Source organism: Podarcis raffonei, chromosome 2, assembly GCF_027172205.1.
Source record: "Podarcis raffonei isolate rPodRaf1 chromosome 2, rPodRaf1.pri, whole genome shotgun sequence".
Classification (NCBI taxonomy): domain Eukaryota; kingdom Metazoa; phylum Chordata; class Lepidosauria; order Squamata; family Lacertidae; genus Podarcis; species Podarcis raffonei.
The window spans coordinates 56,890,503-56,909,807 of record NC_070603.1 but is presented as its reverse complement, the minus strand read 5'-3'; the positions used below and the strand labels follow the sequence as shown (position 1 = coordinate 56,909,807).

The 19,305-nt window shown below is 43.9% G+C and overlaps 1 protein-coding gene across 2 annotated transcripts in view; it reads left to right on the top strand.

Annotated features, from left to right (window-relative positions):
* Window positions 1-1,662: 1,662 nt before the first annotated feature.
* The window catches only part of LOC128407854 (organic cation/carnitine transporter 2-like), a 29,013-nt gene continuing 11,370 nt past the window's right edge, over window positions 1,663-19,305 (top strand). Inside the window, exons 1-4 of one of the 2 annotated variants that reach the window (XM_053376758.1) lie at window positions 1,663-2,478; window positions 14,315-14,418; window positions 16,214-16,368; window positions 17,285-17,456. In XM_053376758.1, the coding sequence (XP_053232733.1) occupies window positions 2,086-2,478; window positions 14,315-14,418; window positions 16,214-16,368; window positions 17,285-17,456 (824 nt within the window). In that variant the 5' untranslated portion in view covers window positions 1,663-2,085. The remainder of the gene's footprint in view (window positions 2,479-14,314; window positions 14,419-16,213; window positions 16,369-17,284; window positions 17,457-19,305) is intronic. The other variant, XM_053376759.1, reaches the window with a different exon arrangement.

Genomic DNA, 19,305 nt, shown 5'->3' with positions numbered 1-19,305 from the left:
AAAGACTACAATCCCATTCCCAGCACACACACTTACTAGTGAGGAAGCACCATTGAACACAGTAGAATTTACTTTGGAGCTAAACCTGCAAAATATTCTGTGTTGAGTGACAAAAATGTTTTCAGTACAATACTTACATACATTACCTGTTAAACTGCCAACAGGCCATATTTCTCCCCCTTCATTCTCCCCTGACCAAGCCTTTCATCTTCTCCTTAAAAAGCCTGATGAGTTATTCTTTGAAATCAAATTGCACAAAAAGAAGGTTTCAAGTGACAGGACTAATTACTTCAGAGATGGAAGGCCTGCCTTTTATTTTACTTTCTCAAGTACTGAACTACTGGTTTTTCCAGAAGTGAAACAAAATACTTTTCTGTATGATTTCATTCATCACTTTTGTATCCCTTTATCCAAGCAGCAGAGCAGTATACAGATAGCTCAGTTTATCTTCACAATAACCTTATGAGAAAGATGAAGCTGAGAGAAAGTAACTTGCCTAAAGCTTTGCTGGCTGAGTAATAGATATCTGATTATTTATTTATTTATTTATTTAATAGTTTTCTATCCTGGCTTTTAGGAGAATATCATCACAAAGCATTAAACATGATACACAAACTAAACAGCAATCAATAAACAATATATAAATACACCTTAAACATTTAAAACACTCAAAATTCTTAAAATACCAACACAAAAAACATAGCAAAAACAACATGAATATAACGAAGTATAAAGAACACCACCACTGCTGCTGCCCAGTTAAAATGAATCCATGAAAGCAACAACAAAGATGTTTCGGAGGCTGGTCAAAAAATTATGCAGAGGGTACTCTATGGGACCACCTTCTGCAAGTGTGGGGCTATAGCAGAAAAGGCCCTGCCCCAAGTTGCCCTGCCCAACACTACCCAGGCCACACTATGAAAAATAGAGCACTGTTCACCTCAGGTACACTCAAAGTGCCAAACATAGACAACACCCCCCCTTCCACCAAACCCCATTTTAGCCTTTGCAGGATTTGCTCATGAAACCCATTTTTGTTTATGAAAATGAATCCACGTTGGATGCACACTCTATAGACCCAGGAAACTGGGGGCACATGTCCACTGTCCTGTGTGAGAGCGAAAACCCAGTCAAAGCTATTGATCCAGGACTAGTCTCTGCTGACAGTCAGGATCCAGGGCAACCTCCTAAATAATAACAATAATAACAATAATAACAATAATAACAATAATATAATTGTTATTATTAATAATAATATAATTATATTATTATTATTATTATTATTATTATTATTAGCCACCCATCTGATCGGATTGCGGCTTCCAACCCTTAGAAAACCACGGCAAAACATCAAACATTAAAAACTTGGGTCACTAATTATCTGCTTAATAATAATAATAATAATAATAATAATAATAATAATTTATTATTTATACCCCGGCCATCTGGCTGGGCTTCCCCAGCCACTCTGGGCGGCTTCCAGAAAAATATTAAAATACTGTAATACATCAAACATTAAAAACTTGTGTGGCTAATTATCTGCTGAAGCTGCTCTAGTCTAGTGTGTTTGACTAGCATTACGGAATATTCCGGGCCTGTGCGGCCGACGTAGAGCTCGACGTCAGGGTTTCTCCCGGCCGGCTGCGAGGCAATACAGACTACGCCCACACTACGGTGCGGCCACCGAACCCCGGCGCCAGCTTCTTCGCCGAGGAGGCCGCCTGCATTACAAGTGACGGGAAATGCCGAAAGCAAAAAGAGACCCCGTAACTAGGCTGGCCGCTGCCGCCTCACGCGCGGGGACGCCGCGGCCTCCGCCTTGGCTCTGGGCCCAGCGCGACTCTAGGCCTTTGTGTACAAACCACACCCACCTGCTCCCCGTGCGAAGAAGCACTTGCTACTGCCGGCAGCCGCGGCCGCACTTTACCTCATAGGGCGGCGGCGGCGGCTCGCCTGTTCCCCGCCCAGGCCGAGAGAGGCTGCGGCCACATGTCGTAGCAGAAGGCGGCTCTTCGGCCCTCGCTTGTCCGTTGCCGGCCGGCCAGAGCGCGCTTACTTTGCCCCCCGCCCTCCCGCCCGCCCGCTATGTACGACTACGACCAGGGCACCGCCTTCCTGGGCGAGTGGGGCCCCTTCCAGCGCCTCATCTTCTTCCTGCTCAGCGCCAGCATCATCCCCAACGGCTTCAACGGGCTCTCGGCCGTCTTCCTCATCGACACCCCCGAGCACCGGTGCCGGGTGCCGGCCAGCGCCAACCTGAGCCGCGAGTGGCTCAACGCCAGCATCCCGCTGGAGGAGCGCGGCAGGCGGCAGGTCCCGTCGCGCTGCCGCCGCTACAGCCTGGAGGCCCTGGCCAACTTCTCCGCCCGCAACCTGGTGCCCGGGCGAGACGTCAACCTCAGCCAGGTGGAGCAGGAGAAGTGCCTGGACGGCTGGGAGTACAGCCGAGAGCCCTACCTCTCCACCATCGTCAGCGAGGTAGGGAGGCAAGGAGGGGCGGCTGCTCACGAGGTGGCCTCTTCTGGACATGGGCATGGAGAGGAGAGCGCGTGGCTGGGACTTGAGCGGCGCTCGATCAGCCCTGAAGTTCACGGAGTGACCTTGGGCCAATGGCCGGATCACCCCGTGAACTTTCCTAGCCCCACCTCGCAGGGTCGCTTTAGAAACCTTGGACGCCTCTCGGGGCTCCTCAGAGAAAGGGATCGGAGGGCAGAAACCCAAGAGACCTAAGGAGAGCGATGCTTTGAGAGAGAAGCCTCAGCCCCTTGTAGCACAACGCGAGTCATTCCATGCCTGCTCTGTTGCCAACTTGACATGTCTTTGGCATTTTCCCTTGCTGTGGTCGTTTCTTTAAAAAATTAACCTGCCAGGCACTTCTTTATGCACTTGCAAGATCTCTCTTCTTCTTCTAAAACTCAGGTATCCATCAAATTCCGAGATCGCCCTGGCCCATGCGTGATGGGGGATGCCCTTTCTTCAGCTCCCCTCTCTCTTCTCTAGGTCACCTCCCTTTTTAAAGTGAGCAAATAAGTCCAAACTTGCTATCTATTCCTATGGTGCCAAACATGACCAGTGGCTCCTTAGCTTCTCATGTTCATGACAGATACTTCTTGGTTTTTACCCCCCCCCCCCCCCGGGGATGCAGGAGGAAGGAGGAATAGCCTGAGTGACTTCTGCCACACAGGAAACGGAATGAGAAGTTGGTAATGTCCAGGCTCGTTCTTACAGAAAGCTTTAACACAATAACATAAACAGAGTCCTGCTGGACCAGGCCAAAAGCCCATCTATTTCGGTCTCCTGTTCTTACATTGGCCAACTAGATGCTCTTCTGGGAAGCCTACAGGCAGGACATGAGCACAACAGCACTACCCTCAGTTTCCGTTTCATTCCTATGTTGACTCTCCCTGCCATAGGGTCCTGTGACTTTTATGGAGAAGTAACTTTTAGAGGAAGAAAAGAGAACCATCGGAACAAAATTGGAATAATGGTGATATTATATCCCTGTAAACACATTATTCTTAGTTGACAGTGATTCTAACTGGCTTACTTTAAAGTTACTTTAAAGTAAGCTAGATCATATATTTGCATGTAGAATGCTTTCTCTCCTCTCTCTCTCTTTCTCTCTCTCTCTCCCCCCCCCCCCCCCCGGCAAACAGAAATGAGTGCAATTTGAATTACTCCAGTCAATATTTTGTAATTGTTGTCTAGTAGCTTGTCGCACAGTATGCACAGATGGAACTGCTGACAAATTGCTACAGATTTATGGCAGAAGAACTTAATAGTAGTATGATTTATGAAGTCACGTAACAAAGGTCAGTGTTCCAAACATTCCCTGGCATGTGATGGGAATTGAATGGCCACTCATTTTAGGGTTCATTTGGGTGCTGCAGTTGGGTTTAGAGTTATTAGTAGATTATCAGGGGTTGGACTGTGACCCTCTTGGCCCCTACCAACCTAACCATTCTGTGATTTTACCTACCTACTCATTTATTTGTATATCCAAGAAAAGCATGGAAAATATAGTGCAGTATTGTCCAATAGCAATGAACACGTCCACACATACAATTGTTCTATTACTTGCTAAATTACTGCAGGTAATAGCTTCCTTCAGTACAATACAGAGGAAATTTGCATACTCCCTTACTTCTTTTTGGAAAATTGCAGAAGGAGCAGAGACAGTGGAGCTGGCATGTTACTTTCCCATACTTAGAAACATGGGAAGCTGCCTTATAACAAGTTAAACCATTGGTCCATCTAGCTTCCTGTGGTCAATACTCACTGGCAGGCTTGCAGCAGCTCTGTTGGATTTCAGACTGGGGAGATTTGCAGGTCTATCTGGAGATGCTGGGGATTTAATCTGGAACCTTCTACATGCAAAGCAGTTGCTCTACTACTGAGCTACATTCTGTGCATTTCATATATCCATCTTGTTTTTATTTTTAAGAAATTATTTAGCTCTTTAATTATATAATAGTTGTAAAGGTAAAGGGACCCCTGACCATTAGGTCCAGTTGTGACCAACTCTGGGGTTGCGGTGCTCATCTCGCTTTATTGGCCGAGGGAGCCGGCGTACAGCTTCTGGGTCATGTGGCCAGCATGACTAAGCCACTTCTGGCGAACCAGAGCAGTGCACGGAAACGCCGTTTACCTTCCCGTTGGAGCGGTACCTATTTATCTACTTGCACTTTGACGTGCTTTTGAACTGCTAGGTTGGCAGGAGCAGGGACCGAGCAACGGGAGCTCACCCCGTTGCAGGGATTCGAACCGCCGACCTTCTGATTGGCAAGTCCTAGGCTCTGTGGTTTAACCCACAGCGTCACCCGCGTCCCATATAATAGTTGTAGTCAACCTTAAATTATAATTGTAGTTAACCTTTAAATGGGTTGAAATGGTTAAAAGAAAATTGAGGAACATGCCTTTCCCATAGCTTTGAAGTAGTTTAAGTTCTTATGTGCTTTTGGTTTAATCGTCTCAGATTAAAACAAATGTGTTCTGGCACATCACTCTTATGCCTATTTACTTGAAAGTAAGCATCACTAGTTACAGTGGAACTTACCTCAAAGTATTATGTTAAGGTTGGATAGCGTTATAAGTTTCTGTAAACAAACTTTTCCATGTATAGATGTGTAGCATTTTCTGAGTCAGTACTTTTACATACATAGTAACTTAGTAAAATATTTTACTAACATATGCCGAAAGTTTGCATAGTCCATAGTACTGCTTGAGAGTATCAGATCTACGCACTCTAGAAACTGCTCTTGATTGACCCTGTATGCAAAACTTGTTTTGCACAATCACAGGAGTTGGAATGGACCAAAGGTCTGTTTCGTTCAAAACACTGCTTCAAGGCAAAATTGTTCCCTCTTCCTCCCGCCTCCATCCTACCTACGTAGTTCTGACTGCAGTGTCCACAACCAGGGAACAAGTGCTCTTCAGGAAGGAGAAATATGTTTCAGTTCAGACCATTAATACTAGCCTTAGTTGATAGAGGTTCAGGGCCCATGGGCGTAGCTGGGGTGGTAGGGGCAACCCCCCCAATCAAGTAAACCAATGCAAATACTTAACTACTTAACAAACTGAGGTTCTGCCTCCCCTAACATAAATCCTGACTATTCCCATATCACGTCCCCTTGTTTGGTGGTGACTACTAGTCATTACAAAGTGGAAGTAGATAAATAGGTGCCGCTCCAGTGGGAAGGTAAACAGCATTTCCGTGCGCTGCTCTGCTTTCGCCAGTCATGCTGGCCACATGACCTGGAAGCTGTCTGCGGACAAAGGCCGGCTCCCTTGGCCTATAGAGCGAGATAAGCGCCGCAACCCCAGAGTCGTCCACTACTGGACCTAACGGTCAGGAGTACCTTTACCTTTACTAGTCATTACTGTACGGCTATGCTCTGCCTCCATAGTCAGAGGCAGTAATGCTTATGAATGTCAGGTGCTGGATACCCCCAGAAGGGAGAGTGTCCTTGTGCTCAAATCTGGCTTGCGGGTTTCCCACAGGCATCTGGTTCAGCAATGTGAGAACAGGATGTTGAACTGAATGGGCCATTGGCCTGACCAAGCAGCTCTTCTGAGAGTGAAGAGCAGTGGATCAGTGCTGATGCAGCTGATGCCACCACTGACCAGCCAATCACCACCTCCAGCCCAGCCCCTATGAGTCTAGGGGTGCTGCTGTCACATTGTTGTTGCAGCATAGTGGCAGAAACACTCCTAAAGCGTTTCATGTGCCTCAGTCTGAAGAGGGGTCCTTTCTAAGAGTGAACCATTGTGGACAAAGTGGCCTGGAGAGCACCTGTTTGCAGTGCCACAGTTCGCTACTGGGAAACATCAAACTGTATTTGTGACTGCAAAGTGACATCAGTCCAGGCACTTTGTGGGACTACCTTGCTCATTGAGGAAGGAACCCATCTTCCTTAGAGCAAGACATAGGTGAGATTGCCCCAGAGGGCCTTTAGCAGCATCCACACAGCAACAGGAAGAGCATATTGTGGCAGTGGCTGCAGAAGAGGTTGGTGCCTGGAGACGGGTTGATGTCAGCTGGTCTGTCTTGTTTAAAGATGCATAACGTCTTGCATACTGTTAAATTCAGGTTACACAATTAAAAATGGATCTGATGCTTGTGCACAACAAACCAGCTTTTATTCAGGGGTCAGGACCAGGACTTTATTCAATAAGGAAAGTGGTAGGAAACTGGACTGGATATTGTAGGACAACAACTGCTTGGCACGACGTCCAGGCAAACAAATTGTGTTGTATGCTCAATAAACAGACAACATCATAATGACCTTTCCACAAACTTTATTGAACATTAGGTCATCTGAAAGCAACCTTTGTATTCAGAAAGGATCACATACTCAAAAAGTTTGAAAATTGCAGTCTTCCAGGTCCCCTGGTACCAGCAAATCTATGCAGTGCTCACACTGAACACAGTAAGACCTCAAATTCCATGGCTAGAATCTGGCTCAGAAGTTATTATGTTTGCTAGCTAATCCTTCTTGCAATTCACTGTAGGAGACCATGTCAGTGCAAGAGCCAAGGAGGCAGTTCATACTAGGGATAGTTCAATGTGATGAAATACAAACCAGGCAGTTCTGATCCAAAGGCTATTTGACTATTCACTTACTAGAATAATTCAAAGTTTTGGGAGGGTTATATTAAAAAACACCTCTTAACCAGGTATGCAGTGTTCATACTTTTATATTATTTTTGTTATTTTCTTAATTCCAGCATTATATTTGCTATGCTTCCACAATCTGTGGCCTTTTTCAGATCCAGGGCCCCACTGTTAACTGCAATCTGCAACATGAAGCCCACATTTACCTTTTTAAAAATATACATGGCCACCTTCCTGCTTTTCTTTCTGAGGGCATGAAGTGCGCTTTATGCTTGTCCCATATAGTTCATAACATTGTGGACGACGGATGAATGGGTTGTGTGTCCAGGGAATAATGAATGCCATTTTACAAGAGGGAGTAGCATCGGAGCCTCAAAAGATACTGTAAGACTACTCATGAAGAAACCTTAGGATCTGGATTTTAGGATTTTAACGCTATTGGCTTATCACATGTGGAATGCTCTTCCCAGGGACTCTTATGCTCCTTTGTATCTATATATTATTTTTTACCACCTAGAGTGACTTAAAGAAATGTTTTAGTAATATTTACAGGGTTTGTGGTAAAATATAAATAGTGCAGTTCAATCCAATAATCCCTCTTGTATGTCCATGCAAGACGGAAGATTCTGAAATTACATACGTACACACAGACATTAATGCAATATTGGGAGGGGGTTTTTGTCCCACTTTCACGACCTGAAATCTACAAAGGTGAGCTAGGCAAAATATGTATATGCCCAGCACTAATTTAAGGAATTTAGCCTTCCCTTATCAGAATACTTCTAGAGTTCAGTCCTAAACACATTTACTAAGCCCCATTGAACACAATGGGACTAACCTTTGAATAAATATTCGTGGGATTAAGCTGTTGCACTGTGTAGTCTCCTATATTACATTCCTTTAGTAATGTTTTGGAAATATGAATGAGACAAGCAGATATAAATATTTTACAGTTTGCCATATTCCATAGGATCTTAGTTTGGACCCTGGAGTTTCATCAAATAGGACAAAGCCTAATATAAATGGCACACAATCTTAAGTAATTAGTACAAAGGGATTGGGGAAATGGTGCATTATATGCCCATGCACTGAGTTCAGCATAGTGTATAAAGATAACATAAAAGCATCTAGGAAACACAGTTCCCTTTAACCTACTTACATTTCTTCTTTCCTGTAAAGCCATGCCCCACCCTACATACAAGTCTCTACCCATAAGTAATATATGCTCTTTGCCCTAGTTTTCAGAACTTCCATATACCTACTCCTATCCTCACCTTAAATGACACTTATAAAAGAAACAAACAAACAAAATGTATAGCTAGGTAAAAGCACAGTTGGCAGTTCATAGCCAAAGATGTGGAGCAACTAAACACTTTATAAAGGTGTTGTGTTTATGTTGTATGGAGCAGTTGCATAAGTGGCCTTTCACCTATTTTCCCACTTTCAGTTTTAAATGTGCTTAACTCTCTAATCTCTTGGCTCAGTCCTATCTTGCCTTACCTTGCCATTTAGTCAGGGTGACCTTTGCCTTAGATTCAGCTTTACAAGAAATTTTTCTGAGGGGTGGGGAGTGTTCACGTTTGATGAAGAATGAGTCCCATTATCTGCATCCATCAAAGCCCTCTGTGCTCTACTGTGTTTAAAGGTCACTGAGGATACCAGCATTGGATTTCTATGACAGGAAAGGAACCCTCGCTGTGTCAGATCTTAGTCCTTATATGTGCCAAAGTTACACACGTGGAGAGTTCAGATGTCATGATAAGCCAGGCCTTCATGGTTCCCTTCCCCTTTCCTCTTCCTGTGTAACCATAAAGAAGAGCTCAGAACTTTGGCTTCCATTTTTGATTGAACACAGTTTAGTGTTTCATTTGAACCATAAGCGCTTGTTAATTTTAACTATGTTTTGTTGAAACAAGCCTGCTTCATAAGCAACGGTTTGAAGTTGACCTGTTTATATTTTTTTTAAAAAAGGTTTTCTAAAAAAATAGTAAAGGTCTTTCTTAAAAAGGAAAGGCGGAAACCTGCTGTATTTCTGAATTAGCATTTCCTAATGTCCAAATGTTCTATAAAGTGATACTTCTATCCTGTGGACAGTTACATTGGAGTAATTATGGTTGAATTCAGTGTGACCTATTTCTATTAGTAAGTAAAGATGCATAGGATAAAGATCCCAACCCAGTTCCTGTTGGTTGGTTGTCCTGCTGCTGGGTTAACACCGGGCTATTATGTCTTTCTCCCTCCTGATGTAACACATTCACAGTCTACAAAGAATCTCCACTTCTGTCATGCACCCTATACATACGGTAAATAGGTATATCTGAGACCATTGGAATCAATGGGTTTAGGCATGCCTAATTCTGATTGGGATCAGACTGTAAAAGTGTCTGCCACTGTCACAGAAAGTGTCATTTGGACCCTGGGGATTCAGGCTCACCAGTCTGAAAAAACTACTCTTTGTTGAAGGTTTCCACTGAGTAATGTACCGTTTCCCCAGGAACTTGCTTTTTCACCTTCTTTTTCAGTGGCTTTAAACAGCCAAAATAGCATATGATAAACGTTGGTAAGAGTGGGTCACATTTTACAATGCAATATTTCCTCCACACAGATGTAAAAATCTAATAACCTGGTAGTTCGATAGTGACTACTACCGTACGTATGACTGAGTGCTGTAGAGTGGTACCTCAGGTTACATACGCTTCAGGTTACATACGCTTCAGGTTACAGACTCCACTAACCCAGAAATAGTGCTTCAGGTTAAGAACTTTGCTTCAGGATGAGAACAGAAATTGTGCTCCGGCGGTGCGGCAGCAGCAGGAGGCCCCATTAGCTAAAGTGGTGCTTCAGGTTAAGAACAGTTTCAGGTTAAGTACGGACCTCCGGAACAAATTAAGTACTTAACCTGAGGTACCACTGTATTCACCTTGCGAATATCCACAGTGAATGTTGGCAGTGACCATTTTGACGATTGACCCTAGTTACTTACCTGTACCTGTACTTACCTGTAAACAGATTTTAAAATTGGGTGTGTGTGTAGAAACACGTTATGATAGCAGGGTGAAATAAAAATGAATATATCAACAGCATGATCCTAAGGTTATTTACTCAGAAATGAATTCCACTGAGTTTAGTGAGACTTCCTTGGTTGAAAGCTCAGATTTGAAAACATTTCCTATTAGGTTTAGAATGAAATCATTTGTACGTCCCTGAAAATAGACATCACATACTTCAGTGATGATATTCAAGATAACCGTGTTTATGTCATCAGGGTGGAATTGAATATTCGGAGGCCATTCTTGATACTATGTTTATAAGAGCTGCACTATGGAAACGTTTGTTAATATCAAGGCCACATTCTGCTATGCCGGGCCTGCAAGTTTTGTAACCTGAGAAATAGGTCTCCTTCAGGAGATGCCCTACACATCAGACCAGTGCTGTGCCACAATGCTTCTGTAACTTTCCAGTCCAAGGCAGAAGTGATGCAGCCCATTCTGTTAATTTATAGAATGAGAGATTTTTGACCATAGCCCCTGTGGAAAACCTGTTTGTGTAATGCAATCCGTGGAGTTGCAAGATGCCCATAGTTAATACACCCAATAGATTGGCTACTGTGGTCTTGGCACTGGTGACCCCAAGACTGGAGTGCTGCATTGTGCTCTGTGTGAGGCTTAACCTGGAAGCTGCAGCTAGGTTGTTGACTAGGGACAACATCATCTAACCCTTAATAACTTGGGACCAGTTCACCTACAAGATTGCCTTACTCCATATGTGCCCACTTGACCACTTCGATTGGCGGAATTGGCACTAGTACAGGTGCCACATAATAACCATTCTGCATTTGTAAGAACTCAGTCATTTAGTTTGACAGCATCTACACTTTGGAACTCCCTGCCTATTGATATCAAGCAGGTGTGACTTCACAGATGCTTAGAAATGCTGGTGTGAATTTTAATCTGTTTTCATATTTTAACTTTTTGTATCTTTTAATATATTGTACTTTTTCTTGATTTTATTGTTTTGTAATCTGCCTTGAGGGTGTTTTGTTGTTGTTTTTAACAATCAAGCAGCATTCAAATTTTGTGAAATAAATAAATAAAATAGATAAAAATAACACCCCTGTTGAGGGAACTGCTCTGGCTGCTGGTATGCCACCGTGTATAGTTCAGTATTTTGTTTTTAGCATTTAAAGCCCTAAACAACTTGGGACCAGGTTACCTAAGTAACCACCTCACTCTATATATCCCTGTCTGGCAAGTGTGTTCCTTAGATGGGGCACTGCTAAGAGTACTGCATGGCCAGGAGCTGTGCTTGTTCTAGAAAGAGGTATTTTAGTGTTGCAGCTCCAGCCCCCTGGAATCAATTACCAGCCAATATTTGACTGGCACTCAGTGTCATGAAGTTTAGGCACCTACTAAATGCATTTTTGTTTAAGAAGGCTTTCCCTGAGGTGTGAGCCAAATATTTCTTAAATATAAATTGTATACTTGTATTAATGGTTTTGCTGTTTTTCGAGTTTGTAGCCCTGTTTAGGGAAATTTTTAATGTTTGATTCTATTTTTAATACTCTGTTGGGAGCCGCCCAGAGTGGCTGGGGAAACCCAGCCAGATGGGCAGGGTATAAATATATTATTATTATTATTATTATTATTATTATTATTATTATTATTATATTGATTTTAGAATTTGTATTGTTGCGTTTTCTTTTATCTCATTGAACCCCACTTTGATGGCCTTCTACTATCCCACATTGTCAGTCTACGTTATGAAATTTGTCTTTCATCTTAAGTGGAGTGCCCTGAGATACGTAATTAAGTGGCCACCACATGCTGAATGACTTTTTGTGTCACACCTTGCAGATAAAGCATTATCATCATGCGCAACGCAGACCCTTCTAATCCTCTCTGACAATGTTTTATGCACTATCTGGCCTGATATACCAAGTAGCAGCTCTTGTGATTGTTAGGATTTGACATGGCTTTGGCAACTTTGAGTGGATTTCATCATCTGAATTATCTCGGTGGCAGGGAATAGACTAGTATGTGAAGGTCAGGAAAAAGTAGTCAGGTATACCGTATTTTTCGTTCTATAGGGCGCACCGGCCCATAGGACGCACCTCGTTTTTTGGGGGGGGAAATGAATAAAAAAAAATTATTCCCCCCCCCAGCCGCGGCTGCCGCCCCAAGCCTTGCGCACACCTGCCCGAAGCACGGGGCGCCCTCCGGAGGGCTCCCCGTGCTTCAGGTGACAGGCTGCCGCCCCAAGCCTCGCGCGCCCGTCGGGACCTCCCGCCGGGCGCGCAAGGCTTGCAGCCTGTCGCCCGAAGCACGGAGAGCCCTCCGGAGGGCTCCCCGTGCTTCGGGCGACAGGCTGCCGCCCCAAGCCTCGCGTGCCCGTCGGGAACTCCCGCCGGGCTTGCAAGGCTTGCGGATAGCTTCCTGAAGCCTGGAGAGCGAGAGGGGTCGGTGCGCACCGATGCCTCTCGCTCTCCAGGCTTCAGCGAAAGCCTGCATTCGCACCATAGGACGCACACACATTTCCCCTTCATTTTTGGAGGGGAAAAAGTGTGTCCTATGGTGCGAAAAATACGGTATATTTTTCTACTGCTAATGATGTTACATGCTCAGCATGAGAAATGGCATTACATTTAGCATTATGTGAGACCTGCAGCCTAGCTCTGTGAACTTCAGTAACCTTGCCTAAAAGGTATCGGAGAATGAAAATAGCTCTTGCCTGAGTTGATTTGCTATATTCAGTTCTGAATCTGTCCCAAGTAATGCTACTAGGCTACACTGCAATTCTAACTGCTGTTGAGCTAAATACATGCTAAGCTTACACGGAAACAGCACAGTCTCACCTGTGCAAACACAACTTTGGATGGCATTTAATGCTGATTCCCCTCCAATTTCAGGGCAGATGTCTCACTGATGCAGATTAGAAGGCCTTTGCACGTGGCAAAGTCAATATAGATAAGGCGTAAAAAAGCAATTTGAAGCTGTAACAAAAGTATGTTCTGTGGGCTACAATTCAAGAAGCACTTCTATGTGCCTCGGGGAAAATCCAGTGTTCATTTTCTACCAGAGAGTTGAAACTTGGTGAGCATGGTGAAAACTCAACCATAATTTGCACCCCCTAAAGCAGAGGTGTATATTCTGTGGCTCTCCAGATATTGTTGGGACTCCAGCTTCCTTCATCTCTGACCATTCACCATACTGCCTAGGAGGGCTGCAGGTTGGTCACCCTTGCCCTAAAGTGTTAAGCATTGGTCTCAGACTCTGCTGTTCTGACAGTCTGTCTTCAACTGATCTTAGGAAAATGTGCACATTACTAAAAAAAAAAAAAAAATACTCACTGGCTCGGATCCTAACAGCTCTTACATGAATATAACAGAGTCTTTGTTCACAGAACAGGGCTTTCGCACCTCTCACCTTCCCTCTGCATTCCCTGAAAATCTGCTCCTGGCGATTGGGGAAACCCTTGAAAATAATGTGTGATACTGTGGTGCAGTGTGAGTTGGCAGCAGTTGACCTCCCCCTTTCATGAATGGAGGAACAACTTAGGATCCAAGGCATTGCGCTTGCTTGTGTATCTAGGAATATATTGCCAACAATGCAACATTCAAATTTAAACAAAAAATTCCTTTAAATTCCACTCATTTTTATCTGAATCACCCTATGCTAAGAATTCAGCTCTGTAGTTCAGCATCTGTAGAGCCTTGTTCTTTGATGATTTGACCTAAGGCATGGGTAGGCAACTTAAGGCCCGGGGGCTGGATCCGGCCCAGTCGCCTTCTAAATCCAGCCCGCGGACAGTCCAGGAATCAGCGTGTTTTTACATGAGTGGAATGTGTCCTTTTATTTAAAATGCGTCTCTGGGTTATTTGTGGGACATAGCATCTCGTTCATTTCCACCCCCCAAAATATAGTCCGGCCCCCCACAAGGTCTGAGGGACAGTGGACTGGCCCCCTGCTGAAGAAGTTTGCTGACCACTGACCTAAGGCCTCGACAGATAGACCAAACAGGCATTTGGTGTAAGAGATTTTAGATCAAAACATTGAATTCTGATTTACACATAAAGGTACTTCTTAAATTTAAAAAGTCCATTCTAGTAGTAATCTGGTAGGTTACTGTTTGGTTATTGTAGAAAATGGGCCATATACATTACATGCATGCCAAAAATATTGAAACTCACTCTCCCTCTTACAGTGGGATCTTGTGTGTGAAAACGACTGGAAAGCACCTCTAACTACCTCTTTGTTCTTTGTGGGCGTACTGATTGGCTCCTTTGTATCTGGACAACTCTCAGACAGGTAAAGTGTATATATTAATGGTTTTGTGATTTTTTCTTTAGACACAACCCTTTAAAATTCAGTTAGAGCTAAGTTTCTGCATTGCAGTGGATTTATTTTTCGACTGTTGTGAATTAGCTGATTTCTAAATAGGTAACACCAAAATGCTTGGTTCTTCTTGCCATAATTGCACGATCTGTGATAGACTTTGAGAGCACAACATGCTTCCCATAACTTTTTTCGTTTCAGTTAAGCATGAGGTATTTCAACAAATTTTGTATTTACAGTAGTATATCAAACAATAATTTGAGTGATGCCATCTTTCCACCCTTGAGCATTCTTAAATAATCAACATAGCCATCAATTTAAGCTGCCAGCACAACAGAAACTAATATATTTGATATTTTCCTTTATCGTTCAGAGATGCTTATCACAACTATGAATGATGCCATTTTGACATTATGAAATAAGTAAAACAAAATTTCATTGTGATGTGTTTTATGGCCAACCTTTGGCTTAACTTACCTGCTTAGATATCTCTGTGTATGTATGTAATGCAGTAGCTCTGATGAAAATGAAACTGGATGTTATGTACTGAACATATTTAGGATTTAATTGTACTTTTCATGCCTGAGCCTCAGCTTAAATTCTGCACCTTTTTTTTCAAGGGGTCAGGCAGGACATAAAACACAGTGTAAAGTGATATTGCCCTTGAACATTGAAATGTAATAATGCTACTTAGTATCTGCATAGACAACACAATTTTCTGTTTGGAGTACATACAGCGCAACTGTCGCTCCCATTTTTCATCCCAATCCAGTTCACTCTCACAACCTGTTAAAAATCACTTGATAACAAGATACATCATAAAAGAACTACTCAAGAACAGCAACAATGTAAAAACATCATATCCTTATTCTGTTTGAGTTGTCCATTGTATTTAAAAAGCAGGGCAAATTCGGCTAAAAATAAAATGTTTCCCTTTGGAGATAAATGTTTACTGAAAATGTAAGAATTTATCCATAACCTTTAAAGCAGTAATTTGAAACACCTGCATATGTTTAAATAATCACAGAAAACACATCAAAATAGCCATGCTTTGTTTAAAAATAAAAGCAAGAAGTCATAATTCATATCACACCTGAAATGCAAAGTAAACATTGAATATATTGGGCAGATGACAATTATTGGATTTTTACTCTAGTGCCAACCTACCTTAGAAGTGGCTTTTTTTATCATGGCACAAGCCACAGTGTTTCTCAAACTTGGGTCCCCAGTACAGCAGTTTAAAGTAATGGGAACAAAAGTTTGAATCCAGAGAAACTTCCTCTGCTTCCAACCCAAAGAAAAATTTTGGTTCTCTTTAAGAACATAAGAAGGACCCTGATAGATCAGGCCAAAGGCCAACCTAGTCTGGCAATCTCTTCTAACAGTGGTCAACCTGGTGTTTATGTGTAGCCCACTCAGTGGACCTGAGTACAACATCATTCTCCCCACTCCCAGTAACTGGTATTCAAGGGCATACTATCTCCAGTAGGGGAAAGGGTCCCCATCAACCTACGGTTCCCATCAACCCCAGCTAATGTGGCCAGTAGTCAAAGATTATGGGACTTGCAGTCCAGCAACATCTGGAAGGCACCAGATTGGGTACCCCGATGTAGAGAGAAAACAAGGCTAAGGGAGATGTGATCAGGAGGATTCCCATGAAAGTTAATAGATATTAATCCCCACAAATATACACCCCAGACCCTAGATTTCTACTATTTTAATGTTTCATAAACTAACATGATTTTTATTTATCTTTGTCCCATGATAGGTTTGGAAGGAAAAATGTGCTGTTTGTCACAATGGGAGTCCAGACTGGCTTTAGCTTCCTCCAGATCTTCTCAACAACCTGGGAGATGTTTTCCATCCTGTTTCTCATAGTTGGAATAGGGCAGATCTCTAATTATGTGGCAGCGTTTGTACTAGGTATGTAACAGCCTTTAAGCAGAGTATGAATTCTCAGTATTGTTGCCAACTTTCTCAATGAGTGATGTTATGTTTAGGGGCTCTTCCTCCTCCCACAGTACATTCCTCCCTCTCCCAGTGCATGCTAAGCCATTATAAAGACTGGGCAAGCTGTACACCAGGGGTCGGCAAACTATGGCCCCTGGGCCGGATCAAGCCCACCTGGGTTCTAAATCCGGCCTGTGCCGCAAAGCTGAGACTCCCCGTGATGGCAATAGGAGGAAGATGCTGACCAGTGGCGGCTCTGCCACTCAAACACTGCACCTGGTTTACCTCTGCAGCGTTTGATTGGCAGAGATGTCCCCATTCCACGGCATTTGATTGGTAGAGCTGCCACGGCTCAGCCTCTTCCTCCCGTTGCTGTAACCGCCCTGGTGCTCCTGTGGGCCAGAGAGTGGAGCGGACAGGCTCGCTCTGCCTACCCATGAGAAGCAGAAGCAGCAGCCATGGTGGCAGCCCCTGGAAAGGTAAGCGCAGCGGCTGGGGCTGGGGGGTGGGGAGGAGGACTACTTGTCCCCCTCGCCTCTTCTTCCAGCTACCCCCCCCCAGTGCTGCTCTTCCGGCCCACCACAAGGTCTGAGGGACAATGGACCAGCCTGCTGCTAAAAAAAATTGCCAACCCCTGCTGTACACGTTTCCCTTTGCCCCATCCAGCTTGTTCTCTTCACTCCGTGTAACACACTCAAGCTCTGAGTTTTAAGTTACCAAACTGAAATGGCCACAGAGTCTGCAGTGGAAGATTTTAGGGTGTGCAGACCTTCCAGTCTTCGTATTAGCCCAACGTACACATTGAACAGATATGGAAGACACCTTTGGGCAAAACAAGGGGGCTTTTTAAAAGTTAAAAGGCTAATCAACACTCCCTTGTTTTGAACAGGCACAGAAATACTTGGCAAATCAGTCCGTATTATCTACTGCACCTTAGGCGTTTGCATATTTTATGCGTTTGGCTACATGCTGCTGCCACTGTGCGCTTACTTCATCAGAGACTGGCGGATGCTGCTAGTGGCTCTCACTATACCTGGCCTGCTGTACGTTCCACTGTGGTGGTGAGTGTATTTTAAATAAAAGTGTTCACATTTTGGAAACTACACCAAAAACTAGTGCTAGCTAATGCCTTTACTGGGGGCATCCTCAGTTGACTTAATTTTTTTCAAATTACATACATACATCAGGGGACACAGAAAGGGCTGAACTCCTCAATGCCTTCTTTGCCTCAGTCTTCTCCGATAAAGAAAACAATGCCCGACCTGAAGAATTTGGAGCAAATGATTCAGCAGAGGAAAACACAGCCCAGAATAACTAAGGAGATAGTACAAGAATACTTGGCTAGTCTAGATGTATTCAAGTCTCCAGGGCCAGATGAACTGCATCCAAGAGTATTAAAAGAACTGGCAGATGTGATTTCAGAACCACTGGCAGTCATCTTTGAGAATTCCTGGAGAACAGGCGAAGTCCCGGCAGACTGGAGGAGGGCAAATGTTGTCCCTATTTTCAAAAAGGGGAAAAGAGAGGACCCAAATAATTACCGCCCAGTCAGTCTGACATCAATACCAGGGAAGATTCTGGAGCAGATCATTAAGCAAACAGTCTGTGAGCACCTGGAAAGGAATGCTGTGATCACCAATAGTCAGCATGGATTTCTGAAAAATAAGTCATGTCAGACTAACCTGATCTCGTTTTTTGACAGAATTACAAGTCTGGTAGATGAAGGGAACGCAGTGGATGTAGCCTACCTTGATTTCAGCAAGGCATTTGACAAGGTGCCCCATGATATTCTTGTAAAGAAGCTGGTAAAATGCGGTCTTGACTATGCTACCACTCAGTGGATTTGTAACTGGCTGACTGACCGAACCCAAAGGGTGCTCATCAATGGTTCCTCTTCATCCTGGAGAAGAGTGACTAGTGGGGTGCCACAGGGTTCTGTCTTGGGCCCGGTCTTATTCAACATCTTTATCAACGACTTGGATGATGGACTCAAGGGCATCCTGATCAAATTTGCAGATGACACCAAACTGGGAGGGGTGGCTAACACCCCAGAGGACAGGAACACACTTCAAAACGACCTTGACAGATTAGAGAACTGGGCCAAAACAAACAAGATGAATTTTAACAGGGAGAAATGTAAAGTATTGCACTTGGGCAAAAAAAATGAGAGGCACAAATACAAGATGGGTGACACCTGGCTTGAGAGCACTACATGTGAAAAGGATCTAGGAGTCTTGGTTGACCACAAACTTGACATGAGCCAACAGTGTGACGCGGCAGCTAAAAAAGCCAATGCAATTCTGGGCTGCATCAATAGGAGTATAGCATCTAGATCAAGGGAAGTAATAGTGCCACTGTATTCTGCTCTGGTCAGACCTCACCTGGAGTACTGTGTCCAGTTCTGGGCACCACAGTTCAAGAAGGACATTGACAAACTGGAACGTGTCCAGAGGAGGGCAACCAAAATGGTCAAAGGCCTGGAAACGATGCCTTATGAGGAACGGCTAAGGGAGCTGGGCATGTTTAGCCTGGAGAAGAGGAGGTTAAGGGGTGATATGATAGCCATGTTCAAATATATAAAAGGATGTCACATAGAGGAGGGAGAAAGGTTGTTTTCTGCTGCTCCAGAGAAGCGGACACGGAGCAATGGATCCAAACTACAAGAAAGAAGATTCCACCTAAACATTAGGAAGAACTTCCTGACAGTAAGAGCTGTTCGACAGTGGAATTTGCTGCCAAGGAGTGTGGTGGAGTCTCCTTTTTTGGAGGTCTTTAAGCAGAGGCTTGACAACCATATGTCAGGAGTGCTCTGATGGTGTTTCCTGCTTGGCAGGGGGTTGGACTCGATGGCCCTTGTGGTCTCTTCCAACTCTATGATTCTATGATTCTATGATTCTATGATCATTTTAT